Below are 21997 nucleotides of genomic sequence, written 5' to 3'. Positions count from 1 at the left end.
TTAATGTGCCCATGACTCAGTTTCTTCATCTGTAAAATGGAAAAAGTATTAATTCCTTGTCTTTGGAGGGCATTATTAGGATTAAGAAGATAATGTCTAAAGTGCTTAAGTAAGAGCTCAGTTAAGTCAGTTTTTCATGATAGGGCTTTAGAAGAAATTAAAAATTTAGGTGAAATTGGGGTTTAAAGGAATTAAAAATTAAGCCAACACAATGTCCATGATGTTTTGTGCATTGAGATTATTCCTGAGGTATCATTTTGAGGGGTGATTTGTAAGTATTGAATGTGTAAGACTTTAATATTTTAGTTTTATTTTAATCTTATTGTATACTAAATATATACTAAATATTTTTATTTTTTATTGAATTCTTTAGGGCAAAAAATAGTGCCATTTCTTTATAAAATATTGACAATTTAGCAAACTTTATTTGCATTTTGTTTGACTGTAGGAAAAAAATTTGGATGACAAAGCTTATCGTAATATCCAGGAACTGGAAAGTTATGCTGAAAACACACAGAGCTCTCTTCTTTATTTAACACTAGAAATACTGGGTAAGTTTTTTTTCTATTTTCTATTTCTCGTTTTCAAAGAAAATACCTTTCAGACTTCACTCTTTCATAATTTGACAATCTAACCAGTTTAACACTGAAGCTTTTCTTTGCACTGTCTATAAAGGAAAAACATTTTTTTTTTGAGCAAGAAGGAGAATATATGTCTTTCTTTGGAGTGCAGACTAATCAGAATTCTCAGGCTCTCATAAAAGTACTTGAGCTACCTCATGGGAATACTGTAATTAATAATCTGGGAATTGCAGATGATTTTACTTTTTTTTTTGAGGAAGATTAGCCCTGGGGTAACATCTGTTGCCAATCGTCCTCTTTTTTGCTGAGGAAGATTCTCCCTGGCCTAACATCTGTGCCCATTTTCCTCTACTTTATATGGCATGCTGCCACAGTATAAGCAGTGCGTAGGTCTGCTCCTGGGATCCAAACCTGCGAACCCCGGGCCACCGAAGTAGAGCGCGAGAACTTAACCACCACGGCGCTGGGCTGGCCCTAATTTTACTTTTTTATAATAGCATTTCCTACAGTTTGGAAGGCCTGTGGCCTGACTCTTCCTTCTCTGTCGATAATACTTCCCCATGTAAAAAAATTAAAAAGTGGAAGAAATAAAACTGCATTTCTAAAAGTTTTTATGAGAGTTTTCTTTTTCTTTCTTTCTTTTTTTTTTTTTTGAGGAAGATTAGCCCTGAGCTAACATCCACGCTAATCCTCCTTTTTGCTGAGGAAGACTGGCTCTGAGCTAACATCTATTGCCAATCCTCCTCCTTTTTTTTTTCCCCAAAGCCCCAGTAGATAGTTGTATGTCATAGCTGCACCTCCTTCTAGTTGCTGTATGTGGGACGCAGTCTCAGCGTGGCTGAAGAAGCGGTGCGTCGGTGCGCGCCTAGGATCCGAACCCGGGTCGCCAGTAGCAGAGCATGCGCACTTAACCACTAAGCCATGGGGCCAGCTCCTTTTTTTTTTTTAAATAAGTAATTTAGATGATATTTTTCCTCATCTGACTTTGTTCTAAGTTGGTGAGGTCTTATTGTAATGAAGAAATTATTTGGGCCAAGGGCAATACCATCTCTTATGAAGAAAGTAATATATCTTTATGTCACCCTAAAGGAGTAACACAAGTCCGTGTTGAGTTTCCCAGGCCTGTTCTGCCTGCACACTTGGTGACATGTTTGCTAGCACAATGAAAGGAGGGAGCAAAGAGCAAAATGTTTGTTAAGCATATACTTAAAATGAGGTCATATGGAAATTGCATTGAGGAGAAGAAATGGAAGACTTGTAATGTTTTTCCACATAGCTGATTAAAATTCCAAATGTGTCTTCGGTGTGCTGTAGTCTGAGGAAAACTCTTTTTTTTTTTTTTTTTTTTTTTGGTGAGGAAGATCAGCCCTGAGCTAACATCCGTGCCAATCCTCCTCTTTTTGCTGAGGAAGACTGGCTCTGAGCTGACATCTATTGCTAATCCTCCTCCTTTTTTTTCCCCAAAGCCCCAGTAGATAGTTGTGCATTTTTCTAGTTGCTGTACATGGGACGCCACCTCAGCATGGCCAGAGAAGCGGTGCGTCAGTGCGCGCCCAGGATCCAAACTCGGGCCGCCAGTGGCGGACCGCGTGCACTTAACCGCTAAGCCACGGGGCTGACCCCAAGAAAACTCTTTTATATAAAAGTTGAGGCCGGGCCCGTGGCTTAGAGGTTAAGTGCGTGGGTTCCGCTGCTGGCGGCCCTGGTTCGGTCCCCGGGGCGCACACGACGCGCTGCTTCTCCCGCCATGCTGAGGCCGTGTCCCACATACAGCAACTAGAAGGATGTGCAGCTATGACATACAACTATCTACTGGAGCTTTGGGGGAAAAATAAATAAATAAAATTAAAAAAAAAAAAAAAAAGTTGAGATTCAGAAACCTCTTAGTGGTAAACGGTCAACCTGTCTGTCTTTGTGCCGTTTTGCTCTCATAAATCCTGTTTTTCAGATATAAAACATAGGATAAACACCTACTTTTACATGTTTAAGTAATTTCTCCAAGCTGCTTCTATTGATTAGTTTTGCATTTAAAGAGAAAAGAGCAGCCCTGTTGTCTAATTTCTAAAATCATAGGTATAAAGGATCTCCATGCAGATCATGCCGCGAGTCACATTGGAAAAGCACAAGGCATTGTCACTTGCTTGAGAGCAACGCCGTATCATGGAAGCAGAAGAAGGGTGTTCCTTCCCATGGATATTTGTATGCTGGTAAGGCTGTCATTTGTGCCCTCTAATCATTTACCTCAGGGATATATGGGGATGTCATCTCTTGGTTCTTTGCTTAGTCTGTTCAAGTAACTGCTTTGAAACGAATGCTTATTGCTTTTTTTTTAATTGGTGTTTTAATAGTTTATAACATTGTGAAATTTTGGGTTGTACATTTTTGTTTGTCCATCACCATATACATGTCTCCCTTCACCCCTTGTGCCCACCCCCCACCCCCACTGCCCCTGGTAACCACAATACAGTTTTCTCTGTCCATGTGTTTGTTTGTATTCCACATATGAGTGAGAGCATACAGTGTTTGTCTTTCTCTTTCTGGCTTATTTCACTTAACATAATACCCTCCAGGCCCATCCATGTTGTTGCAAATGGGACGATTTTGTCTTTTTTTATGGCTGACTAGTATTCCATCGTATATTATATACCACATCTTCTTGATCCAGTCATCAGTCGGGGGACACTTGGGTTGCTTCCACTTCTTGGCTATGGTGAATAATGCTGCAATGAACGTAGGGGTGCATAAGCCTCTTTGGATTGTTGAGTTCAAGTTTGTTGGATAGATTCCAAGTAGTGGGATAGCTGGATCATAGGGTATTTCTATTTTTAATTCTTTGAGGAATCTCCATACCTCCATTTCCATAGAGGCTGTACCAACCAGTTTGCGTTCCCACCAGCTGTGTATGAGGGCTCCTGTTTCTCCATATCCTCTCCAGCATTTGTTGTTTTTTGTCTTGGTGATTATAGCCATTCTAACGGGCATGAGGTGATATCTTAGTGTTGTTTTGATTTGGAATGCTTATTGCTTTTTTGCTCAGAGTTATCAGGTCAGAATTGTGTCAGTCAGGCATCTGAGGTCTGTGGTGGAGCTGTGAGTAAGGAGTTCCAGAGGACCTCACTTGGTGTGGCTTCGTGTTGATGCCTTGCTCCCTTCCGAGCCATTACAGTAATGGTTCCTAGTGTTCACCTTAGCATGCTCTTTATTTTAAAGGGGGAAGTAATCCATTAAAAAAGAATATTGTATATGAAAACTTGGTTTTCTGTATGAGATTCATTATTGTCTGTTCTTTTAAATTTGTTTATTGTCTTGCTTTTATATTTTTGTCCTACCTACAACTGTTGTTAATTAACATCTTGTTGCATATTCTTCCAGAAGTGTGCATGTATATGTGTGTCTGTGTATTCACACACACACATATTTGTACACATACATATATTTTTAAAAATAAAATAGGCATTATACTGTTCTATCACCTGTTTTCTTGAGCTAAGTTAGTTTTAACTGTGCTTTTCCATTCCTAATATAATGTATATTTCCCCACACAGCATGGTGTTTCACAAGAGGATTTTCTACGGAAGAATCAAGATAAAAATGTGAGAGATGTGGTATATGATATTGCCAGCCAGGCACACTTGCACCTAAAGCATGTAAGTAGCCTCTTTTTGCCAAATCGTTTAGGAAACTATCATTTCTAGATGTGGCTATTCTTAGAGCATTGTTATAGTATTCCCTACTTGGTAGTCCGTATTCCATCTCTCGTTGAAATCCCTGTAGATTTATCTCAGGGACTACTGTAAAGTTTCCACTTTTTAAAAATCCCCCTTTTTCTCTCTCAGCAGATGTATATACCCTTTACTGAGTCAATCAAGCCTGAGCTTCCTGAGCTAGGCTCCCTCTGATCCATCCGCTCACCATTTGTCTGTCTCTCAGGGGACAGTGTGTCTTTCTGCCTTGCCAAGGCCGATGCCTCTCCTACCTCCTCTAAGACCTTGCATACTCAGCAGTCCCCAGATGGTGTTTTCAGCCTCTCTGATAACTTGCCCCTTTTATCTTCTGGTTTGTTGCTACTGCCTTTTGAAGTTACGGGCAGCACATGGACTCTTCTGTTTCTTATTTTTCCCTCCCAACTGACCTTTTTTGAATAAGTGGTCTGCATTCTTTATTACTTCAAGGCCCTCGCCACCCTGGCACTGTTCATTGTGCTATAATTTAGCTTCCATCCTGCCTACTCTAATAATAATCGCTAGTAAATAATCTCCTTATTGCCACATTTAAAGAGTGTCTGATTTACAGAGGGTAGATGTTTATATATGTGTATATATGTATGTGTATGTTATACATATAGACATATATATCCACATTCACACACACACACACATAACAGAGGTAGAATCAACTAGACATGATAACTGGATTATAGCAGAATCAGGAAGAGGGAAAGTTGAAGACTGCACAGAGTACAAGTATAGATGGTGCCATTCAGAGACTACAGTGAAAAAGCAGTGGTATGCAAGGTGCTGATCAGTAGACTTTGGACTAGCTGCTGGACATTGAATTTAAGGGGGTTAGAGGACATTCAGGGAGATGGACTATTGAAGAAAGCCGAATTGTGACTTTGGAAGGAGGTCAGAACTGGAGATATGGATTTGGGAGTCATCCATGTAGAAGGCTTATGGTTAAAGCTCTAAGTTTGGATGCTGTTGCCCAAGGAGAATGTACATTTAGACAAGAGGATGAAGGGCAGAACCTCAAGGCCCACCTCCATTTCTCAAGTAGAAGGAGAAAGGGCCATTTATTAGGAAGAAGGAAAGAGTGATCAAAGAAGTAGGAGCACTGAGTCACTGTCTTGGAAACCAAGGGAGGGGAAAATTCCAGGACAGGGGAATGTTCAAGTTTTGCATGCCACAGAGAGATTGAAGAAAAAAGATGGGTATGATTATTAGTAAATCGTGGATGATCTTGAGAGCAGTTTTAGTAGACGGCGGTAAAACCACCGTGTAGTGGGTTAAGAAGTGAGTCAGTAAGTAGAGGCGGCATCTGACAATATAAACGAAGACCTGGAGACAGGAGTGGGCTTGGTGAATGCAGTGTGATGGGCATCAGCCTGACGGGGCATTAGGGCTTCACAGTCTAGAGAGGTAGGGAGTTAGGTTGGATAGATGAGGTTAGAGTCAAGATGTGGAGGCCTTGGAATTCCAAGATGAATAGTTGAGACTTGATCTATCAGGGAGTTAAGTTAAAGTAAAAATAAAACAATGACTTAAGGACATTAATTTGGCTGGCCACGTGGATTGAATTAAAGGCTGGGGAACACAGAGGCAGGAAGATCAGCCAGGAGGATCTTAAATTCATGTAAACAGGAGATGAATGACGATCTCAGCTGGGGAGGTGCTGGGATTCTCAATGCAAGTTATTTCTTCATTTACCCCTTACCACAGATCCAGAGGGTCGAAGGTATAAGATGTTATAAGGTAGAAAATGCCAAAGCCAATCTGTAAAAAGAATGGAATTGTTAATATAGAACTTTTTCCTGAGTCCTTTAGGGTTAGGAAGTTAATCTTAACCGGCAGGAGACAAGAGCTATTTTCTTGCTTTGGAAGAGCTATTTTCTTGCTTTCTCTGCTTTTTATTAAACTGTTATTAAACTGCTGGTGTTGCTGTGTGTTCACTTTCAGAGGGAGAGTGTTTGTTTCCAGAAATATTTATATTTCAAACCAGTTTCCTTTTGTCTTCGTTTTCAGGCGCGGTCCTTTCACAAAAGTGTTCCTGTGAAAGCATTTCCTGCCTTTCTTCAGACGGTAAGTAGATTAACAGAGAAGGCTGTTTAATTAATGAAGCAGATGTGTGTGATCTCTTGTTCTATTTTATAAGGTTCCCAGTGCAGTTCTTTAGTGTGGAGTCTTGTTTTTGTTTCCCTCCCTTAGGGTGGGTTTTGTTAGTTACATTCTTCTTTTGGTGATGGTCATGCCTGTACGTCCCAGAGGCAGGTGAGTGGAGTCGTCACTAGCACTGACTGCAGCTAGGCTGCATTGGTTTGAATCTGCTTTGTCACTTACTAGCCATGGAACCCTAAGTTCCTTAACCACTGTGTTCCTCAGTTTACTCATAGATAAAATGGGTATCATAGGAGAAACTACCTTATAGGATTGTTAGGCTACTTATAGCTATGTAAGTATTACTTATTATTCTATTAATTTTTTTCTGTATCATGACCATATTGTAGCATTGGTTCCTGAATACTCATTCACAGACCAATGGAATAACCTGGAAAACTTTTAAAAAATACAGATTCTTACTAAATAAGACTCTTGTGATTGAGGAGGGGGCCGTTCCTAGGAGAATCTGTGATTTTAAAAAGTTTCCCAGATGATTCTGATGTGTAGCCAGGTTTGGGAACCATTGTTGTAAAATACATAAAGAAATGAGAATAGCTTCCAATTATTTAGCACCTATTATGGACAGGCTCTGAGCTAGGTCATTTTCTACATTATTCCTAGTCATCTTAGGCACGATTTATTTCATTTTATAGATAGAAACCGAAGTTCAAAGATTTGTGATCTTTGAAAATTGAAAACTCATGCATTTTCTACAATACCAAATATATCTTCTTTTTCCCTAAAATACATTTCAAGATTTGTTTGTCCCTTCACAGCTTCTATCCTAGGTGTCTCAGATCTGAGTGTTTGAAATCATTTTGTTTCTTGGGCCGGCCCCGTGGTTTAGCAGTTAAGTGCACGCACTCCACTGCTGGCGGCCCGGGTTTGGATCCCGGGTGCGCACCGACGCATCGCTCCTCGGGACGTGCTGAGGCCGCGTCCCACATACAGCAACTAGAAGGATGTGCAGCTATGACATACAACTATCTACTGGGGCTTTGGGGGAAAAAATAAAAAAAATCTTAAAAAAAAAAAAGAAATCATTTTGTTTCTTAACTAGGTTTACTTATTATAAAAGTAATATATTAATATTTTAGATATTCACTTAATATAAGAGGAGGCAAAAGAAGAAATTAGAATCCTCTCACAATTCCATCCTTTATAGAGATAATGTCTGTTCATCTTTCTGGACTTTATATGTTCATATAATTACATATGTGTTTTTTGTATAAATGGGGTGTCAAGCATCTCTTTCTATGCCAACATGTATTGTTCTGTATCACCGTTTTTAATGGTTATTTGGTCTTAATGGTTATTTGGTGATGTACCATCAGCTGTTTTAACTTACTCTCTAAGTTAAGCTCCGTGAAGGTTAAGGACTTTGTTTTGTTCACTTCTAAAGATTTTATTTATTTATTTTTTCCCCCAAAGCCCCAGTAGATAGTTGTGTGTCATAGCTGCACATCCTTCTAGTTGCTGTATGTGGGACGCGGCCTCAGCATGGCCGGAGAAGCAGCGCGTCGGTGCGAGCCCGGGATCTGAACCCGGGTCGCCAGCAGTGGAGCGCGCGCACTTAACCACCAAGCCACGGGGCCGGCCCTGTTTTGTTCACTTCTGTAAAAAAGGTTGTTCTCAGCTCTGGATGCCCATTAAAATCACTTGGGGAGCTTAAAAACAAAAAAACCTAAAACAGTGTTGGGCCCCTCCCCAAACCAATTAAATCACAGTATCTAAGAGGTTGGATCCAGGATTGATACTTTTAAAAAGCTCCCCCAGGATTGTGAAGTGCAGCTGGGCCTGAGAACCGCTGTCTTAGACTAGTGGTTCTCACGGTGTGGTCCCTGGACCAGCAGTATCTGCCTCACTTCGGAACTTGTTAGAAATGCAGATCTTGGGCCCCACTGCAGACCTACTGAATCAGAAACTCTTGAGGCTGGAGCCCAGCTCTCAGTTTCCGTCCTGTGCCATGAGAAACTGGAGGGAGTATATACCAATTCCTGAGGGACTGCTTCTAGCGTACACCTTCATTCCAGCTGGGGCACATCTCTTCTTAGTTGTTCTATATACGGGGCATCTGTTAATTATTTTGTTCAAAGAAAAGGTTTTGCTGTTTAAAAACTATTTGAAAATGACTAGTCTGTAGTATGTTCTCTATAGATGAGGTTTTAAGAAGCCATATTCAGAAATTGTAATGTCTGAGAATTTCACAACGAATTTGTTACCTCGAACAGTTTATTTACCATTAGCCAAACTTTCCTTTGAACCAAATTTGTGAATGTCCAGTTGAACTCTAATTTTGAGGTCACATTTTATCTGTATTTTAATGGAGTTTTCTCCTAATTATAACAGCAATACATTCTCAGAGATTTGGACAATATAAAAAGAATATTAGAAGAAAATAACAATCACCTGTAATTCCAAAACCCAGAGAGAGATGCTATTTATTCTGTTCTTTTTTTTTTTAATTTTTTTTTTATTTATTCATTTTTTTTTCCCCCAAAGCCCCAGTAGATAGTTGTATGTCATAGCTGCACATCCTTCTAGTTGCTGTATGTGGGACACGGCCTCAGCATGGCCGGACAAGCGGTGTGTCGGTGCTCGCCCGGGATCCGAACCCGGGCTGCCAGCAGCAGAGCGCACGCACTTCAACGCTGAGCCACGGGGCCGGCCCTCTTCTTTTTTTTTTTTTATAATTTTATTTATTTGTTTATTTTTTCCCCCAAAGCCCCAGTAGGTAGTTGTATGTCATAGCTGCACATCCTTCTAATTGCTGTATGTGGGACGCGGCCTCAGCATGGCCGGACAAGCAGTGCCTCGGTGCGCGCCCGGGATCCGAACCTGGGCTGCCAGCAGCGGAGCGTGTGCACTTAATCGCTAAGCCACGGGGCCGGCCCTATTCTGTTCTTTTTTTAATGAATTTTTTTATGCAGTTGAAATCACACTTTATATGTCAGTGTCCTACTTATCAAGCATTTAACCACATCATTAAAAATATCTATAAATACAGTATTTAATGGCTGTATAATATTCTATCCTGTCCCTGTACCTTAATTTCATTAACTATTCCTTAAAATTGGATATTATAAAACTACTAAAATGAACATAATAGAATTCTTAGAGATGGAAAGTTGATCACAAAAAAAAGCAGGTTACACGGGGCCGGCCCTGTGGCTTAGCGGTGAAGTGCGCACGCTCTGCTACTGGCGGCCTGGGTTCAGATCCTGGGCGCGCACTGATGCACCGCTTGTCAGGCCATGCTGTGGCGGCGTCCCACATAAAGTGGAGGAAGGTGGGCACAGAAGTTAGCCCAGGGCCAGTCTTCCTCAGCAAAAAGAGGAGGATTGGCATGGATGTTAGCTCAGGGCTGATCTTCCTCACAAAAAAAAAAAAAGCAGGTTACAGAACATGATGAATAATAACACAAGCTCTTTTTTCCACAAAAAAAGGAGAGAGAACACTAAAATATCTTCAAAATTTTTTTCTTTTATTTCTTTTAAAATGTTTAATATTTGTTATCTATAAATGAATATATCTATATATGTATGCATGTATTATAAAGCATAACATAATGAAGACCCATGAACTCACCACTCAATCCAGGAACTAGAATGTCACCATTAAATTGCACTCAGGTGTTTTCCTCATCTCATCCCCTTGCCTCTGCCTTCCTCCTCCAAGAAGCTGTCCTGAATTTTGTATTTATTATTCTCTTGCTTTTATTCCAAAAAAGCTTTTCCCCATTCTATGTATTCCTAAACAATATGTTGCTTAGTTTTGTTTTTGAGCTTTATAAAAATGGACCAATTTCTGTTTATATCTTCTTGGTTCTGCGTGCACACATACACACACGTTTCTAAGATTTATCCATATTATTGCATCTAGCTATAGCACAGTCATTTCACTGCAGCATAATATTTCATTATGTGAACAGTTTATCTTTTTTTGGTCAAAGAAAACTTCTGGGTTGTTTCCAGGTTTTTTGCTAATATGACACAAGGCAGCTGTGCACATTCGTGCACATATCTCCTGTTGTACATATTTATAAGTTCAGGGTTTAAAAAGTGGATACTGAATTTGTTTGTATGTACACTCATCTGTTTATAAGTGTATAGAAAAAGAAGTCTGGGAGAAAATACAATCCTTTTTGTTTTCTTTTTGCTCATCTGTATATTCTAGAGAATCCATAAGCATGATTTCTGTTGGATTCACAGGTTGTGCTGCAGAACTCTAGGGGGAGCTGTGCACCTGGACTGAGAAGGGAGTGGTGCCTCTTAGAATTGTGCAGTGCAAAACCACTGGTTTCTCTGCTTAATGAAAAAGTTACTGAAATAAAATAAAAATTTATAAATTAATAAAAATAACTGAAAACTGTAAAATAAAGAGCACTGCCCATCGCAGTGTTTTCCATCCTGCCCCATCCCAATGAAAGCTTTATCAAGTTTTGTGTGATGGGGGAAGCGTGGGATGACATTTATAGGGATCTGTGATTGTTCTCCTTGCTTGTAAAATCTTTTCTAGCAAGAAGATGGAGACCCATTAAACTTTTTTACAAAATAATTTTTTAAATAAACCGCTTGAGCTCCCCCTCATGGCACAATGCATTTCTTTGGGCAGGGAGTAGTGGTGGTGTTCATTTTCCTTGATTGAAACACCACTTTTGTATTCTACAGAATCTAGTAATAAGACCGGGCAAACAATAATTTCTCTAATCTTTCACATTTTGACCAGAACACTATAAATTATGATCAGAGTTGCCTTGATATTTCTAGTAATAGCTTTATGATCCTGTTTTACTGGCCTAATAGAAACTTCTTAGAAGATGTCTTTATTTTCTCTCTCCCTTTTAAAATTCTCATTTCAAGTCTTAGTATGGGGGCCGGCCTGGTGGCGCAACAGTTAAGTTCGCGCATTCTGCTTCGGTGGCCTGGGGTTCACAGGTTCGGATCCTGGGCATGGACCTACTCACCACTCATCAAGCCATGTTGAGGCAGCATCCCACATAGGAGAACTAGAAGGACCTACAACTAGGATATACAACTGTGTACTGGGGCTTTGGGGGGAAAAAAGAAAAAAAAGAGGAAGATTGGCAACAGATGTTAGCTCAGGGCCATTCTTCTTATAAATAAATAGGTAGATAGATAGATAGATAGATAAATTCTTAGTATGTAGAAGACCATTGTAGAGAAACTAAAATAGCCTTAATACTTGTTACTTTTCTTTAGTTTCTTTTAAAGACTTAATCATTCTATGATCTAGTGACCATTGTTCTCTTTTTCCAGGTTGCTCTGGAGGACTATTTAAAGAAAATTCAACAAGTGGATTTTGATATATTCCACCCATCTTTACAGCAAAAGAATACATTACTTCCATTATCTTTGTATATTCGGTCATGGAGAAAAAGATATTAAAATTATGGTACTGGTTTTAATTTACTTTTATTTGTTTTACAAAAGTATACTAGTTAGGGTTCTTGTTTACAAACAATAGGAACTGACTCTCTTAAGGAGAAAACGAATGTATTGGATGGATGTGTGTAGCTCACAGAGTTGATGAGAAGTTGCTCTGGGGCTAGGGTGCCAAGACACTGCCAAGATTCTGCCTCAGGCACTGCCATTGTCACCACCAGCCCACACAGTGCCTGCTGTGCCATCCCTGTAAAGTTGGAGCCCCAGGAGGGAGCATCGGTTTAGCTCTGCTTAGGCTGCAGGCCATGCTTCAGCCACCAGAGGGCAGGGAGAAGGAATGTCTCCTTCCTTCTTCACTCTTGGAGAAGAAGGGGGAAAGGGCTCAAGAAGTGCTGGGTTAGCACACTGAGCAGCCAGAACTCAGGTATCTATTACAGCTGGGTCACAAAGAGTGACGTTAATATTTGAGGAGTGTCAGTCATTATGTTGAGGGCTTTATATTCCTAACATTTAATCTTTACGACTCTATGGAAGTGTATCCATGATGATTACTTCTTTAAGATAAGACGGCTGGCAAGAGTTGGAATCCTAATTTGACTTGAGGTTTGGCTGATTCGAAAGCTTTTACTTTTTTGTTAACCCCACAGCTTTCCTCTCTGTCATTCAATATTATTATGATCGTGAACAAAATTGTATTAACAAAATGTGTATTAATGTAAATTATATTATGAAAATTGTAGTGAATATTCATTAAGGGGATAGTATATTTTTAAAAACTAGTGCACTATTTGAGCTTCCTAGTGATAAACTCTGTGCTGTATACTTTCTCCAGTGTTCTCATTTGATCTTTAAAACTCTATGAAATAAGGAATTTTTTTGGTAATTAAAAAATTTAAATTATAAAATACATACTAATTGCAAAAAACCCCAAAATTGTTTGCCTTGCTGCTAATTGGCAGATCTGGACTCTGCACGGATCTCCGCCTCCCAAGACCAGGATTATGCTACAGTTTCCTTTTCCTGCCTTTTCAGTGGTCTTGTCTCCTGCCCACTACCACCTCTGGTGTACTGTTCTCTATCCTATCTCTCTTAAGCCTTTGGTTGCAGCTATGAATTAGTGCCTAGATCAATTGTGACTTAGTGATGGCTTAAAATACTACATTTTTGCGAATAAAACTCAAAGTGAGGGCAAGAATACATTGTTTTTTTTCATCTAGGGATCCCCCAGCATCTAGAATGGCTTCTGATTTAGAGTGAGTAGAGATTAATAAACGAGAGATTAATAAATGTATAATTGAATGAATGTGCAATGTGGTTGTATATGTTAGCATACTCTTAGTTGATAACTGATGCTGAAAGAATATCCTCTTGTTTAATTCTGTGGCTTTAGAAAGGCTTTTAGCTTATCTGAAAAAGGCAAGTACAAGGAAATGGGACACATTTCCTCTTGGGATTCTGAATGATCCGGGGTTGAAGAGTTCATTAGAGACAGTCTTTGTTAGTAATAAGAATTGTCTGTGGGTCTTCCGAGGTTAAATTTGGCAGCAATCAGCTGCTAAGCATCTTGGTTGCTATCTCAGGGTCTTAAAGAGTTTAAACACTCGACTGGATTACTGCATTCTTTACTGGCTCAGAAACCAATTTACTATTAAGTAAATAATTTCAAAATACTTTCTAAGCCATTTTAAATTTGATGCTTTAGAGATTTGGATGAACTGAAGTTTCCAGTCTCACAGATATTAAGATGAGATTTTATTCAGAGACAGTTACTGTACTATTCACTTCCTGGCATAAAAGATACTCCCTTAGATGGTGCCAACATTCTTTTTCATTTTTCAAACCTGTTTTTTTATTAGAGCATTTTAAAGGAGTCAGATATATTTTCAAACCATTTAAGATATATTTTGATATGAATGGGTGGAAAGTAACAGATAACAAATGTTAGATATAAATTACAGATTAATCTCAATGTAGGTAAAGTTGCATATCATTATAAAATATGTTTTGGATAGTTCCCAATCAACTGGCAAGATTCTTTCTGTCCATTTGGTTAAATCTCCCTTTTGATGAAATTAAATTACTCTTAAGAAATATAACATCAGCTAACACTTATTGAGCATGAACTTGGATAGGTGGTATGCTCTGCACATTAATCTTCACAGAGAAGTAGGTCTTCATTTTCCACATGATAAAACAGCCTCAAAGATGTTAAGTTCAAGGTCACACAGCCATTAGAACTAGAGCTGGATGCCAAACCCACATTACTTCAACCCCAAAGCCCACAACCCATGTATTTTTACCATTCTTGAGATTGTAAAATAAATTGCCAAGTTTAAAAGCCCAAGGGCACAACTTTTTTCATAAGTAAGTATTACTGCATAAATTTTAGGTACAAACTAGGTAAGAAAAGTATAGTTACTATATAAATTCCAACTACAAATTAGATGAGAGAGAAATAGGCAACTGAAATAGATATTAAGTGCTGGTCACTGGGTATATTCATGAAGGGCGTGTCACCACTTTTGAGGTCGAAGAATGTTTCCCAGAGGAGGTAGACTGTGAGGAGTGGCAGGAAGGTTGGGTAGGAGCCAGGGTTGGGGAGGGGTGTAGATATTGTGGGGAAGGTCCTGGCTGAGGGAGCGTGTGAACAAAGGCCAGGAGGCAGAATGGATAGTCTATGTCAAGACTTAATTTTTTGGTTTTAACTTATGTAAAAAGAACAGACAGAATGTAATGTCCAGAGTTCTTAGGAAAGTTTGTGAATAAAAAGTGGCCACATTCCCTGGTCTAGTGAAACATCTTGAATTAAGATCAAAGACTTGAGAGTTTATATTTTGCCATTTCAGCAAATCCCTAGATTCCCTTGGGTGTGTTTTAGGTCATATAAGTAGGACTTCTCTGAAGACACTGGCCTGATCGATTGCCTTGTCCAGAAAGACCTACAGAGTTATAAATATTATGCAGATGGTTATTGAAAACATAACAAAACATTATCCTTGTTTTGGAGAATAAACATTGTAACATTGTTACCTGTAAGGAGGACTGAGCCAGAAACCACATACGCCCAGAACTGGGAAGGATATCAGAGGGGAGAGGAGTTGGGGGAGTGACTGTGAGAATACATTAAATAACTTGGACGCTTCACTCTACCTGCATTTTCCTATAATGAACATGTATTTCTTAGGTAACTGCCAAGTTATTTCTTAAAAATTAGGACCCTTTGAATGAGAAAGATAGTGGTAGGCAGGGACTGGGATTAAATTTGTGAATAATGAATAGATGGATGGGCCTGAATTTTTCCATCAAATCTGTATATATCAGTGAAAACAGTATTCAGCAACAAAAAGGAATAATGTTTGGTGCAGATGACTAAATATGTAATTCATTCTGTAGTATAAGCTGAATAAAGCAATTTTAACAGTTTAGATACAGAGCAGTAGAATATAGTGCTATGAAGTACTTCTCTTAAGAGTGTGGGCTCTGGAGGAGCCTCACTGCCCGGATGCAAACCCCAGTTCCACCACCCCACTAGCTGGGTTACCTCAGCAAGTTATGTGAACTCGCCCATGCCTTAGGTTCTCCATTTGTAAAATCGGCAAAATCGTAATACCAACCTCAATGGTTGTTGTGAGGAGTAAGTGAGTTAATATATGTCAAGTGCCTAGAACAGTGACCTACTTGTAGTAAATGATAAATATTGTTGTTAATATACAAACTGGCAGCCTGAACCAAATGAGGCCTGCAGGCACATTTTGTTTTGCAGGCATAGCATTTGAAAAAGAAGGAGAAATGGAATGCCTTTAGACAGATCCTGTCCTCGCCACTTGGCCAGAGGTCCCGGCATGAGCTACCATCTCACACCCAGCCTGATTCATACACTCATGTTACCTGCTTACTCCTTGGGCACTTGAGTTTGTGACCAGTGGTTTAGAAGAATTTGTGGACGGTGGATTAATAACAAGTGATCGCCAGCTCGAGACTGGCTTCACAAAGCATAGCTGTGCTTTCTCCCCAAAAGCCGACTGCATTTTAACTATTGTTTATGCGTCTGTCCCTCACTTAGCCATGTTCTCTGAGTGCAAGACAGTGTTTTATTCTTCTTCGTATCCTCAGAAACTGCCATAGAGCCTGATGCTGCTCCATAAATCTTTGTGGTCTGAATGAACGTGCCGTAGTACAAGGTGGGGTAGTGGGTTCTCAGGAAATGTTAGTGGGTTGGGGCTGATATGTGAAGGACGAACTGGAAGTGTGTGTCAAAGATGTGGTGGCTGGGCAGTGCATGTGTTGTTCAAGAAACTAGGTTGTCCACAGGAAAATAACATTTTTTTTTTCTTTTTTGTGAATCTAAATAAGGTGATGGATGTTAACTGAACTTATTGTGGTAATCATTTCACAATATATGTTAAGTCAAGACCTGCTGTACACTTTAAATGTATACAGTGCTGTACAGCAATTATATCAATAAAACGGAAAGAAAAAAAGAAACTAGGTTGTTGGTTATGATTGGAAAGCAGGGTGTGAGGAAGGAAAAGTGAGGCTGGAAAGATAAATCGTAGATATATTAAGGTGTTTGGATGTTAAGAATGGCATGAAATTTGAAAATAAATACCTCACAAATGTTCCATAACACATAATTTGTGTATATGCTCGTGGATATTATTGGCATTTTTTCTAGTGTGATCATATCTTTAGATAAGCAGTACCTTTTGAATCAGATGTGAGATAGAATGTTTTATTCTTATTTGATAAATCTGTGGGTTGACTTTTTATTAGCCTATACAAATACTGTTTTCCTTCTGAGTTACCGTTTTCTCATTAAACAGTCCTGCCTTGGTGCACTGTGTGTTTTCCCTTTTATTTTTAATCACGATTAATTTTTCCAGCTGCTTAGTTATATAATAATATCCTGTGTGTTTAAACACAAGCCTACAGATTGAATTTCTCAGAGTGTTCTCTCTCAAGAGGTTTTTAACACCACAAGATCTTTTTTATGGGTGCTACAAAGATTCTTTAGGAACTCAACATTAATGATTTGAAAAGCTATTTCACTATATCTTATATTCATTTCTTGTTGCAGTGGTTTTATCCTATGCTAATCTTCTAAGTTTAATAAGTTGAGAAAGTTCTCACTTCAATTAATCAACATAAAGACACCTCCTCCACGGCTTTCTTGCAAGCTATTCCATGTGGTTGTTAGAAATAGATTTGTTTGAATCTTGGTTTTGGGGGAATGTATACTACACTCTTTCCTGAGAGATCATTTTAAAAAAATTGTGTTTATTTTCTTTTTATACGAGTAACTTACACGTGCTTATTGCAGAAATCTTGGGGGAAAAATACCGAAGTATAAAAGAAAAATACTTTTTAAATCAACCATAATTTTAGCAAGTAAGAGATAGCCACCATTAACATTTTGGTCTATATCCTTCCAATTCTTTCCTTGGCATACATATAATATACAAAATTGATATATTGTATATAGTTTTTTTGTCTGCATTTTAGCTTAGTAATACAATGTGAAAAAGATCATATTAGAAAAATATTCTTGGTAATTTTTATTCTATGGAACAATTTAGTGGGATGTTATCTCATTTTGTAATTATAATCCGAATGTACCTAAGGCCTCCAGCCTTCTGAAGTCAACCTCTCCTTTAATAACCAAATAAAGTTGTTTAGGCCACCATCCCATGTAATGTTCTGAGAAAAGCCAGCACAATAACTTTGCCTATATTTATAAGGATTTCCAGGGTAGAATGGAACATAGGACTTATGGACTTCTATCACTTCTCAGTATAGTTTCATTTTCTTTTTTTTTTTTTTTTCCTTTTTTGAGGAAGATCAGCGCTGAGCTAACATGCATGCCAATCCTCCTTTTTGCTGAGGAAGACCGTCCCTGAGCTAACATCTATTGCCAATCCTCCTCCTTTTTTTCCCCTTTTCTCCCCAAAGCCCCAGTAGGTAGTTGTATGTCATAGTTGCACATCCTTCTAGTTGCTGTATGTGGGACGCGGCCTCAGCATGGCCGGACAAGCGGTACGTCGGTGCGTGCCCGGGATCCGAATCCGGGCCGCCAGTAGCGGAGCGTGCACACTTAACCGCTAAGCCACGGGGCCAGCCCCTGCTTTTATCTTATTATGGATGAATTTGAACATCTTTTCATATATTTAAAAGCCATTTGTTTATCCTTTGATCTAATTCTTTATGTCCTTTGGCCACTTGAAGATTATAAAAAACTTTTCTCCCATGATTTCTTTCGGTATTTTTGTGTTTTGATTTCTTACATTTACATCCACATGAATGAATTTGAAGCAAGATGAGGTGGATCCACAGATAGTTGCCCAGTTGAATCAATTCTGTCAGCCATCTTGAGTATATACTCGATTTCCATATATATTTGAATCTGATACGTATTTTAAATAAGTTAGAGGAAGTCACTCTTTAAAGAAATGTTCTCACAACTCCTTTTTATTAAAAAATAAAAGACTTTGAGAAGTGGATAGTCACGCTCAAGTTGATTCTTCTTCATAAATCTGTTTTTAAAAAAATTACTGTTGTCCAGAGTGGCATATTCTGGAGCATCAACCAAATTTTAGTCAATCCCTTCAGCTTTCTCTTTCCTTATCTTTTACTACAAAAATTTTAAGAAAGGCATTTGTTTCTTCTTGGTGTCCTCTTATTTTTTTTTCTCTTTTTCCCTCCTCAAACAGTGAAAAGGTAACAGAAGAGAGGAAGAGGATAAACTAGAAGCCTGTAAACCACACTGCAAGATGGCATGCCTCTGAGCAAAAACTTGACAGAGTACACAATTATAAATCATCTTTACTATCTGTTTTCTTTTTTCTCTTGGCTTTGGACAGGTACAAAATAAAACAGGATTTTCATTTTGTTTCCTGTAGGGTTAGCTCAGACATGAACCATAGTAAACAAGAGAAGTGGCACGCTGGGCCCTGGGCTCGAAAGGAATATGAGGCAGGCTAATAATTGAGCTCCCTCCAAACTAATATTCATTTAGATAAATTTTCAAGGTTCATTTAGTGTGGATGGAGCTGGTGCCAGTGAAGACTGTTTTCTCCACTGTCTTCTTCTTTCTTCTATGGAAGTGGGACCAATTCACATTTACTAGTTATGTGAGGAGTTGCTTGTGGGACCTGAATTAATGGAAACATATTTCTGAGTTATTCCAGTGATGTTCAGTGTCCTTTATGGACTGATGCCCCACGCAGCTGCTCAGCTTACCTCTTAAACTAGCTCTGGGGGAGCTAGTTCTTATTCTCTCCAACTTTTTCATGTGTGTGCGTGTGTGTGAGAGAGAGAATGGATGAGCAGTAGGTGAAATTTATGTTGTGTTGCCTGAATGTCAGAAGCAAAATTAAACCAGTGTGTGCCTCAGGGTGTATAGACTCTGAAAGATCCACCCAGCTGGGTCCTGGTGAGAAACCAGAGATCAAAGATAAATGCATATTTTTCTCCCACCAGAGGAAGAGTTACGATTGCAGCTAATCCCCAGTGCAGGTGCACTGGTCCTGGCTCCTGGAAGTTCCTAGAAAACACACTCAGGACGATGGAGAAGCAGGAGGGAGAAGGAAAAGGAAATTTAGGCAGATGTGGCTCTGAGGAATGACTGCTTTGCTGGAAGGCCCCTCCTGTCCTATCCACAGAGCAGGCCACAGGGCACCGAGAGGCCTGAGCTTGGTTCTGCAGTTGCCCAGAGTGCCCAAGACGTGGAGACTTTGTTATCTGAGGCAAAGGACATTTTCTTATCATTGGTAAATTTTCTCCCACTGTACATGTGCTTTAGTTAATGTAAGAAATTGCCTATAGAAATGGAATGTAAATATTAGCATTCAGTTAGGAAAGAGAATTTAGGCTTAAATTGGGGAGCTTCCAGTAGAGCAATATTTTGGTCAATCTTTTATGAAAACATCTGTGAATGTGAAAATATCTTTGTAAATCATTTTTCAAGCATGTTCGTAATTGCTTGTTGAAGCATTTTTAAGAGGGCTGCTTTAGAATCTTTGTCAGATAATTCTAACATCTCTGTCATTTTGGTGTTGGTATCTATTGATGATCATTTTTCTTTCAAGTTGAGATTTTCCTAAATCTTGGTGTAATGGATGATTTTCAGTTGAGACCTGGACATTTTGGATACTATGAGACTCTGGATCTTACTTAAACCTTCTGTTTTAACTGGTTCTTCTGAGACCAATCAGGCAGGGGAAGGGAGGAGCACTGCCTTGTTACTGTCAGGTGGTGGGAGAAGGTCAGAGTCACCACTCGGCATCTGTTGACACTGGAAAGGGAAGGGGCCCCTAATTACTGCTGGGCGAGGATGGGAGTTCTGGATCCCACTAGGCACCCACTAATACCACCCTGGCTGGAAGGGGTAGGAATGCCTTGTTACTGTTCCCCGTGTGGCCCCTATTGACACCACAGGAAGGTGGCCCCATTACCTCTGGGCAGTGGTGAAAGTCTTGACTCTCCTGTAGGCCTCCTTTGGCACCATCCCAGCAGGGATGGGGAGGGATGTCCTGTTATTGCTGAGTGTGGGTGAAAGGTCAGACTCCCCATATGGTCTCCACTGACACCAAGCGGGTAGAGGACTTGTTACTGTTGGGGAGATGAAAGTCCCAGCTCCCTATTGCTTCTCTGATACCACCTCAGTGTGTGCATGTTGGCTGGAGGAGGGGGAGCAATTGGGGTCCTTTGTTATAGCCCAGTGAGGCAGGAAGTCTAGGCTCCCACTCCCCCTTTGCTGGGGTGGGTGTGAGTGGGACCACACCATTTTTTTTGTGGTTTTTAGCTGGAGTAAGTAGTTACTGTCTAAAAGTTTTAGGTCTTGTTAGGCTGGCCCTTTCCTGGTCTTTTGGCTAGAGAAAACAAGCTTTTGTGGGGAATTTTTTTTATTTGCTCCTCTTGGCATTTCTAGGTTGGCAGCTTCTTCAGCTCCAAGTCTGGGATATATGAGGCTAAAAGAAAACCCAAGGAACTTATCATAGGTTGTGCCTTGGATCCAAAAGTCTCTAGCCTGTCTGCCTTCTCATATCTTATATATAATGTCCAGGGTTTTTAGTTGTACTTAGTGTGAGCAATAGGGAAAAGTACATCTACCCCATCTTCCTGGAAGCAGAGGTTAAGATATGATTTTAAAATATTAGTTAGCTTCACGTTTTTGGAATTGCATAGAGATCTATTTACCACCAGTATGCAAAATCCCCCACTAGAACAATGTCTGGCACATGGTCGGAGCTTAATAATATTCAGTGAGTCACTGAATCCCCACTTTACCCATGAGAAAACTTAGGGAATTAAGTAATTTCTCCTAAGCCACATAGCTAGTAATAGGAAGAACTGGGATTCGAACTTGGGCAGTCTGAGTCCAAAGCCTAAGTTCTAAAAAGCATCACTGGGGCACTCATGGAATTCAAGGCCCCTTTTGTTCTCTGAGGACAAAGGACGAGTGAGTGTCACTTGAGACAGTGACAAAGTGACATGACACTTTTCTACTGAGTTAACAATGTCCTTGCATTCTGCAAGCAAACGCCCAATACTGTCATCTGTTTCCTTCCATTCACTGCCAAACTTCCTGCCTAGTGTCCTACCCACTTCTTAATTCCTATGCAAATAGGGTTCCGCTCTGGTTTCTCTTCTGCAGCTACCTTTTTTCCATCCCCAAAGACCAAATGCAATAGTATCTTCCCAGTCTCATCTTTTTAAAAATTTTCTGCAGTGTTTCGTAATGTTCACCACTTCCCAAACTTCTCCCTACTCTTGACATTCATGATCCTCCACTTTGTTGATTTGCCCTCCATCCCACTGATTGCTTTCTGTCTCTCTTTCTGCTCCCATCCTCTGAATGGCAGAATGCCTCAAGATTTTTCCTTTCTCTTCATTGTCCAGTCTCATTCTCAGAGAGCTTATCTAAGCTCACAGTCTCAACAAGGCTGGTAAGTACACCCATTCATTCATTCATTCATTCAGTGTTCATTTATTGAGCACCAGCTGTGTACCAGGCATTGTTCTGTAGCAGGACACAAGGTAAACAAGGTGGCTGTTCTCATGGAGTTTATATTCTAATGGAAGTAAGAGAATAAACAAACAGCAACAACAGATCGGTTAGTTACGGAGCCATATAGCA

At 39.6% G+C, this 21997-nt stretch overlaps 1 protein-coding gene across 5 annotated transcripts in view; it reads left to right on the top strand.

Annotated features, from left to right (window-relative positions):
* Positions 1-18748, top strand: part of NDUFAF6 (NADH:ubiquinone oxidoreductase complex assembly factor 6) — a 38473-nt gene extending 19725 nt beyond the window's left edge. For 3 of the 5 annotated variants that reach the window (XM_087447628.1, XM_087447631.1, XM_087447632.1), the window contains 5 exons: positions 449-551; positions 2655-2788; positions 4127-4228; positions 6323-6379; positions 11737-13165. In XM_087447628.1, coding sequence (XP_087303754.1) covers positions 449-551; positions 2655-2788; positions 4127-4228; positions 6323-6379; positions 11737-11865 — 525 coding nt within the window. In that variant the 3' untranslated portion in view covers positions 11866-13165. Of the gene's footprint in view, positions 1-448; positions 552-2654; positions 2789-4126; positions 4229-6322; positions 6380-11736; positions 13166-15625; positions 16698-18569 lie in introns of those variants that run through there. The other 2 variants (XM_087447629.1, XM_087447630.1) reach the window with 2 other exon arrangements.
* Positions 18749-21997: the final 3249 nt, after the last annotated feature.

The sequence above is a fragment of the Ceratotherium simum genome, chromosome 23 (assembly GCF_057802395.1).
Source record: "Ceratotherium simum simum isolate JZ-2026a chromosome 23, ASM5780239v1, whole genome shotgun sequence".
In the NCBI taxonomy this organism is placed as follows: domain Eukaryota; kingdom Metazoa; phylum Chordata; class Mammalia; order Perissodactyla; family Rhinocerotidae; genus Ceratotherium; species Ceratotherium simum.
This window is presented reverse-complemented; position numbering and strand designations above follow the sequence as displayed.